At 41.7% G+C, this 8,685-nt stretch overlaps 1 protein-coding gene across 4 annotated transcripts in view; it reads right to left on the bottom strand.

Moving 5' to 3' along the window:
* Positions 1 to 6,725: 6,725 nt before the first annotated feature.
* The window catches only part of suco (SUN domain containing ossification factor), a 37,479-nt gene continuing 35,519 nt past the window's right edge, over positions 6,726 to 8,685 (bottom strand). For 3 of the 4 annotated variants that reach the window (XM_062977786.1, XM_062977788.1, XM_062977789.1), the window contains one exon: positions 6,726 to 8,579. In XM_062977786.1, coding sequence (XP_062833856.1) covers positions 8,133 to 8,579 — 447 coding nt within the window. In that variant the 3' untranslated portion in view covers positions 6,726 to 8,132. The remainder of the gene's footprint in view (positions 8,580 to 8,685) is intronic. The other variant, XM_062977787.1, reaches the window with a different exon arrangement.

The following is an 8,685-nucleotide window of genomic DNA, read 5'->3' as shown; positions in this document are numbered from 1 at the left end:
GAGATGAGCACCAACCCCCAGAGTCAGACATGACTGGACTTAACATCAGAACCTTTACCTTTTACCTATTATCTAGTTACAGGACTCTGCCCTCCCCCTTCACAGTGAAACTCATGCAGAGTGTGATCAGCCTAAAGCAGTGGTTCCCAACCTTTGGACTTCCAGGTGTTTTGCACTTCAGCTCCCACAGTTCCTAACAGCTGGTAAACTGACTGGGCTTTCTAGGGAAGTTCAAAACACCTGGAGGACCAAAGGTTAGGAACCATTGGCCTAAAAACTTTATAAAGGTTATCAAGAATTTGAAACCTGGTCTCCAAGTGCCAGCACAACATTCAAGCCATAACACCATGATGGTCCCTGAAATGGGGTTTTAGTCGTGTTTTACAATTTGTTGAATATTTAGGGTCCCTACCTTTTTATTCTTTTTAATGTTATGCTTCTGCATGAACTCTGATGAACCTTGCATTACAGTGAAATCCTCCTTCCCCAGGAAACCCACAGGGCTGCCTTTGGTCCCTGCTCCATCACATGAGGATAATGGTGGTGCATCTTGCAGTGCCATTGCTCTCCTTAAGGAGCCTGAGTAGTTACCTAGCCCCTTCCAGATGGAATAAATGAGAGTGCAAAATTGCACGATAGAATCACCCTTTACTCATCTAAACATTTACTAAAGACAGAAATAGTTTTAAGAGTTTAAAGTGGTTGGGGGGGGACAAGTTTACTATGATGTAGTAAAGGCAAAGGTTTCCCCTTGACATTAAGTCTAGTCGAGTCCGATTCTGAGGGTTGGTGCTCATCTCCATTTCTAAGCCAAAGAGCCGGGGTTGTCCATAGACGGTTTGTAGATCATGTGGCCAGCAAGACTGCATGGATCGTCGTTTCCTTCCTGCTGAAACAGTACCTATTGATCTACTCACATTTGCATGTTTTCAAACTGCTAGGACTCACTGATGGTGCAACGGGTTAAACCGCTAAGCTGCTGAACTTGCTGACCGCTTCTGCCAACCTAGCAGTTCGAAAACATACAAATGTGAGTAGGTACTGCTTCTGCGGGAAGGTAATGGCACTCCATGCAGTCCTGCTGGCCACATGACTTAGGAGTTGTCTATGGACAACACTGGCTCTTCAGCTTAGAAATGGAGATGAAAACCAACCTCCAGAGTCAGACATGACTGGACTTAATGTCACTGGAAACCTTTACCTTTACCTTTACATTAGGTTGGCAGAAGCTGGGGCTAACAACGGGAACTCACCTCATCCCGCAGATTCAAACTTCTGACCTTCCAGTCAGCAAGTTCTATAGCTTAGTGGTTTAATCCGCTGCGCCACCGCAGCTTAATTTACCATGATGTACACACAATTAATTACCGTAATCTATCACCTTTGATTGAGCCAGGTTTTGTAATGAGATGGGCATCTACTAAGCCTGTTCTAGCTGAAGCAGAAGGAGGATAAGCAGCAACTTTCAAAACACTTCCCTCTCTAATTAAAACCAATATCTCTCAGACCTAATGTGACACGAATACATCTTCACAATAAGACAAAATTACACCCACCAGTGAACATGTCATCAACACCTAGTTGGTGTCCCCTGATCTGGAAACAGTGAGCTTCTTCTGCCTACAACAATTTGTGGTCTCGCTGTTATGCTTCAAGAGTTCCTCAAGTTGGAGCATTCATGCTGATTAAATTATTCCATACCATTCTGATCTGAATCTTCTGTCTACAGCCAAAATTTATTTGCATTGTATAATAAACAGGAAAAAAAATCGGACTCAGGATTTTTTTTTAAAAGTCAGGAAATTTGGGTTGGTACTCTGTCTATTCATCATATCTCTTACCAAGGCATTGACATCTCCGGCCCATCCCCTGTTCAGATATTAGCCAGCATGCCAATGCCTTAAATCAAGAAATAGTTTTTCAAGATCTACAGAGATGCTCGCAGGAACACTTCAGCAAGCAAGAGTCCAAAAGTGGCAGGCTAAAACCTAGAACTTCAATCAGTGGCTGACTCTGGATGAGAGACTCCCTCCTGGGCAAACAGAAGACTGAGCGACTTGGAAGATGCTGAACAGACTGCGCTCTGGCACCACAAGCTGCAGAGCCAACCTTAAGAATTGGGACTACAAAGTGGAGTCCATGACATGCAAGTGTGGAGAAGAGCAAACCACAGACCACCTATTACAATGCAGTCTGAGCCCTGCCACATGTACAGTGGAAGACCTTCTTATAGCAACATTAGAGGCACAAGTGGCCAGCTATTGGTCAAAGGACATTTAGTATAATGCCAAGTTTTTAAAACTTTGTTTGAGTTTTCAAATACATGACAACTTCTACCCTCGGTTCACTTCTGACACAATAAATAAATACCCCCATCTCCTTTGGGTCCCCCTTTCTCTCCTATTTGTTTCTGTGTCTCCTTCAAAGCAGCCTTCCTGCTGTCTCATTCTTTCTCAAATCTATGCAGGCCAACATCATTCCATTTCTCTCTATTGATGGAAAGGATAGCCTGAGTGCCACCCATAGAAATACAGGCCACGGGTGTTCACAACCCACACATAAGTGTTATCAAGGTTAACTAAGTCGAAGGGATTATTTGCATATTCAGCCTAAGTAAAACCATTTGACCACTCATACGTATACACTAATTCCTTCCATGATTGGAGATAACCAGGTCACCCCATTGCCACTATTTATTTATATTTATATTTATCTCCCCAGGAGAGGCTTAAGGCAGTTTACAATATGAATTAAAACAGATTAAGGCAAAGTATAAGAGCAGTGAATTTGAACCACTTTGAAACCGACTGAAACATAATGGATTAATAGGAGGGAAAAACGAAGCATACAGCACTCCCATCAAAAGCCTTCTTGCGGCAATTAATTAGGAGACAGGAAAGGAGTTTGCTAGACTGGGAACTGCCAGCAAGAAGGCCCTCTCACATCTTCTCTTTGTGAAAGGGTAGGATCTCAAAGCTTTGGCAGGTTAATATGGGGGATGCCATCAACAGAGTAATGAAAAGAATACAAAGCAGTCGTTAAATATATTTACCAAAACATTCAATCAGAAGAATCAGATGTGACATCTTTCCAGTGGTGAGTCAATGGTGCTAGTGCTGGGTGCACTATTTAATGTATTCTATGATGAGAAGCTGAGCTGTCGAAGTTGCTGACAGAAAGGTCAGCTGTTCAAGTCCGGGGAGCGGGCTGACCTCCTGCCATTAGTCCCAGCTTTTGCCAACCTAGCAGTTTGAAAACATGCAAATGTGAGTAGGTCAATACGTACCATTCTGACAGGAAGGTAACAGTGCTCCATGCAGTCATGCTGACCACATGACCTTGGAAGTGTCTACAGACAACGCCAGATCTTCATCTTAGAAATGGAGATGAACATTAACCCTAGAGTCAAACATGACTAGACCTAATGTCAGGGGGAAACCTTTAACTTTACCCATGTTGATGGGTTTAGAAAAGGCAGAGGAACAAGAGACCAAATTGCCAATATCCGCTAGATAATGGAGGAAGCCAGGGAGTTTCAGAAAAACATCTACTTCTGCTTTATTGACTATTCTAAAGCCTTCGACTGTGTGGATCATAATAAACTGTGGCATGTTCTTGGTGGTATGGGGATACCAAGTTACCTTGTCTGTCTCCTGAGAAATCTGTATAAAGACCAAGTAGCCACAGTAAGAACAGACCACGGAACAACAGACTGGTTCAAGATTGGGAAAGGAGTACGGCAGGGCTGCATACTTTCACCCTCCCTATTCAACTTGTACGTAGAACACATCATGCGACATGCAAGGCTTGACAAATCCAAGGCTGGAGTTAAAATTGCTGGAAGAAACATTAACAACCTTAGGTATGTAGATGATACCACTCTGATAGCCGAAAGTGAGGAGGAGCTGAGGAGCCTTATCACCAAGTTGAAAGAAGAAAGTGCAAAAGCCGGGCTGCAGTTAAACATCAAGAAAACCAAGATCATGGCAACTACACCTATTGATAACTGGGAAATAGAGGGAGAAAACGTGGAGGCAGTGACAAACGTTATATTTCTAGGCGCAAAGATCACTGCAGATGCAGACTGTAGCCAGGAAGTCAGAAGTCGTTTACTTCTTGGGAGGAGAGCAATGGCCAACCTTGACAAAATAGTGAAAAGCAGAGACATCACACTGGCAATGGAGGTCTGCATAGTTAAAGCAATGGTATTCCCCATAGTAACCTATGGATGTGAGAGCTGGACCATAAGGAAGGCTGAGCGAAGGAAGATAGATGCTTTTGAACTCTGGTGCTGGAGGAAAATCCTGAGAGTGCCTTGGACTGCAAGAAGATCCAACCAGTCCATCCTCCAGAAAATAATGCCCGGCTGCTCACTGGAGGGAAGGATATTAGAGGCAAAGTTGAAGTATTTTGGCCACATCATGAGGAGACAGGAAAGCTTGGAGAAGATCATGATGCTGGGGGAAATGGAAGGAAAAAGGATGAGAGGACGACCAAGGGCGAGATGGATGGACGGTATCCTTGGATGGATGGACTGGCTTGACCTTGAAGGAACTGGGGGCGGTGATGGCCGACAGGGAGCTCTGGCGTGGACTGGTCCATGAGGTCACAAAGAGTCGGAATCGACTATGTGAATGAAGAAGAAGAAGAAGAAAATGTAAAGCAATATTTCAGTAAAGGAATTTTGTTTTACAGGCTGGTGTGAGGCTCATGAATAGTCTGGTAACGTTTCTGTTAGTAAAGCATCCAATACACTGAGGCACCAGTCACCTAGTGACTGTTTTCCAGTTTTTTGCCATTTTTACCCTGATGGCTGCAATTAGAAAGCATATCAATAATTTATGTTGCAAGTTCTAATTCCTACCCAGAAATACCGATAACAGAAGAAGAGCAAGACAAAATATAATGGCTCATTTAGTGATGTCTGCAATAATAGAAATTATTTTTACCCAGAATGCTTTCATCTTCATACAGGAAAACCACATATGGATGTAAGTGCCTTGAGTGTCACATCTGGCAAACATTTAGCAGGTGAGTATCCTGTGATCCTTTCTACCTGGATTGGAGATGCCATTTGCAGATTACTTTTAGAAAACTCTGAGAGTTAACCTTGATTTAAAGGGAGAGATTGCCATATTTTTTGCCATGCAGAGACTGGGATTTCCACATTTAGGTCCAGCTCCCAGCACCTCTTATGGGAGAGCAATGATCCATATTTTACATCATATTTTACAACAAATCGGCAGAAAAAGCAGTTCAATACCTGGCAACGTTATGTAGTAACTACTGTATTTACCAATTTAGCACCAAAACATTGCAATGTATTGAAAACACTGACTACAAAAACATTCAATACTAAAAGGCAGACTGCATTGGATAATACAGAACGTTGGATAAGTGAAGGTTGGATAAACAGGACTCTACTGTAGTTGGGTTGGATAGTAGAAAGCTAGGTGAGAAGTTCCTCTTTTGTTGTAGGGTTACCTTTAGAAAAAGGTCTTTCACTATGTATATCTCATTATCTCTCCAGGATTTACATTGGGAGAATTTGTCCTCATTTATAAAGTACTAGCTTGGGGACCCGGCAGTGCCTGGGTGATTTGAAAAGGGCATTTGTTGGCTGGGTTCAGGACTCTCTGGCTAAGGGTAAACTACAACTCCCATATGCCAAAGTCAATCACTCCCAAACCCCGCCTATATGTGCACTTGGCCATGTTGGGTCTGTGTGCCAAGTTTGGTCCAGATCAGATGTCGGCTGGGTTCAGTGCTATCTGGATAAGAGTAAACTATAACTCCTAAAATCTACTCCCACAAACCCCTGCAGTATGTTTTGTTGGTCATGTGGATTCTGTGTGCCAAGTTAGTTCCAGGTCAATTGTTGGTGGAGTTCAGAGGGCTCTTAGATTGCAGGAAACTATACTTCCCAGTCCCAACAACTCCTATAAATCATGCTGAATTCTCCCCAACCCTCTCCAGTATGTTCAGTTGCTGATCAATTCCTGTTTGCTGTGTGCCATAGAAAAGGGTAGGATAGGGTTAAGGGAGAGGCAGTGGGCGGGTTCATGCAAATTGAGCAAAAGGAACACTGGGATGTGCTCGCTGTAACTTGCAATGTCCTGGGAGGGAGTGACTTAGTGGCTGCACAGCACTGTAATCTGTAGCCTGTTTGTGGAGGCTGAAGGCTGTCTGTGTGACACCCATGCCACAAACACACATACAGAATTTAACTTTTATTATGTGTATTGATATAGATAGGTGGCTGAATGGAAGAGGGTTCTGGCGCCATCAGATACTTCCATGTTTTCCAGAAGAGAAGACATATATGGAGAAAGGGGGTTCTGGTCTCACTAATGGCCTTGGAAGTAATCTGGGAAAATCATAAATTACTGTGATTGTTTCGTCTTCAATTTCTAAACAAGTCTATTCTTTAGAGTTGTCTCTTATTAAATGTATGATCTGTGATAGTTAAAAGCTGCAGAATAAAGTTCAAAATGTTGAAGAAAGTTGGGAATTGCTGTGCAACAAGATATAGACAGCCTCATAACTCCCTCCGCAGTCTATCATATTTTATAATAGAAGATAGTTGTGGAAGATGTTGCACACTAGAATGGATAAGTGAAGCAAATTTACACGTAACAAGGCTGAAACTAATAGCTGAGTCACAATTATCTATTGGAAAAGCTGGCTTCAGGATTGCTTGTAGAAAACAAAATACATAAAGCATGTTAAAGACAAGTATTCAGATTTATTTGGAAATTCACAGTTTCTACTGGCCCTATGAATTTGTAGTTCTTTACAAATTCTAGTGCCACAATGTTGCAGAATCCACACAAATATTATATCCATTCTGATTTCCATTCTGGTTTAGGCCCCCTTCTCAATCCATGTTCTTTAAAACAAACAAACCAGCATGCTTTTGACTAGCTAGCTGTGCATTGCTGTAAAAAGGTACTCAAACTAAACGTGAAAGTTGCAAAAGACTTTAAATAAGTCACATTATGACATTCAGGAAAGTCATAGGAAAAAAACAAAGACGGGCTACTAAAAGTGCTCAATAAGTTAACTTATACAATGTAACCTCAAAACAACTAAAAAGGACCTATCACATACATTCGGATGTACTCATGTTCATGTAGCTATTCATTAACTCATATAAACACATACACTCTCACACACATCGCACAAGTGTTATTCAAAACAAAAGCAAACATTATGGACAAAATGTAGAACGGAATATAGATTGTGTCAGCCATTAAATTAACACATGGATTTCTACATGGCCAATGATTTAGAGAACTGGGCAATTTATACTTCCAATTTTGTAGCACAGATTAACATATGCAATCATATTGCTGATTACATATGTTAATCAGGTCAACCTGGCACAAGGCAAGCTTGTTAGTGTCACAACCCAAAGGGGCATCAATATGACAACGGGTACTACAGCAGATGTATATGATAATGGTCACAAAATCAGCTTTCAAAACAAAGATCTAAAGCAGGGGTCAATAATGTAGCCCTCAAGATACTGCAACTCCCATCAGCTGTATCATAACCAATAGTGAGGGATTATGGGATCTGCAGCCAACAACAGAGCCATAAATTGCTCACTCCTGATGTAAAAAGAAAGTCAATCTAGCAATATTTCCAGTGTCCAAGTTATTACTCAATTTTACTGAAGGCTGATACATCGTTCCACAGCATGGTAGTGCTGCATTTTCAGAAGAGTTAAAAAGTACAAATAAAACTGTTCCTTTCCAACAGTATTATAAATAGACAAAAGGCACATAAATATGGGAAGGTGCTAGAAACAGGACCACAGCAAAATGGAAAACAGTTACGCCTCAATTCTGTTCCACCGAAGTTGGGTTTCTCAGACTTCAACAATTGTAAAACCCGTCTATAAAATGAGTCCCTGCCCCACAATCTTCACTCATTCCAAAATTGTCCATACAGAAAGTCAGCTCTGAAAACGCTGAAGCTTATTAACCAAAGGTGGTTATTGACACAATCCTATCTAGGTTTTAAAAGAATCCCCATAATCTCTAGATGCTTCCCAATAAACCAAATGATTTCCCTGTCACCAGATTTGTCATACAAAAAAACTCCTATTATGAAGATTTACATTAGTTTTAAAGATGCCCAGAAACAGTTGTGACACCCAATGTTCCCACAGTTAAATCCTTGTTTCCTTTGATGATATCATGCAGGCTTGGCAAGGACCCAGTCTTAGTCTGTATTAAAGTTTTTATAAGTTTTGCCTGTTCTGGAGCTTTAGATCGTCTTCGTTTGATGGCCCTCTTCTCCGTTTTTGCCTTTTGCATCTGTCCATTGCACAAACCCGTGCATGCTGAAATGCCACAGAAGTAGGACTCTTCTGACTGGGATGAGGTTTCAGAGCTTCCTTCTGATGGGGGACCTTTGTATGAAGAGTGATATACATCGCCAATATTGGAGAAGTCTCTCTGATTTGTAAAAGGTTTCCTGCTTTTGATTTCTCCATTGGCTACCTGATGCACTGGCTCAGCTACAGGCTTGACTGTTTCGATTTTGTCACTTTTGTATTTACAACGCTTCTTCTAAAAAAAAGAGGGGGGGAAATGTAAGTTAGGGTGCTTCCAGGGCATCCTGTCCTGATTACCTTTTACAAATTATCTATAAAAACTCAAAAATTAGCTGGACCAC

Source organism: Anolis carolinensis, chromosome 4 (genome assembly GCF_035594765.1).
Source record: "Anolis carolinensis isolate JA03-04 chromosome 4, rAnoCar3.1.pri, whole genome shotgun sequence".
Taxonomy (NCBI): domain Eukaryota; kingdom Metazoa; phylum Chordata; class Lepidosauria; order Squamata; family Dactyloidae; genus Anolis; species Anolis carolinensis.
This window is presented reverse-complemented; position numbering and strand designations above follow the sequence as displayed.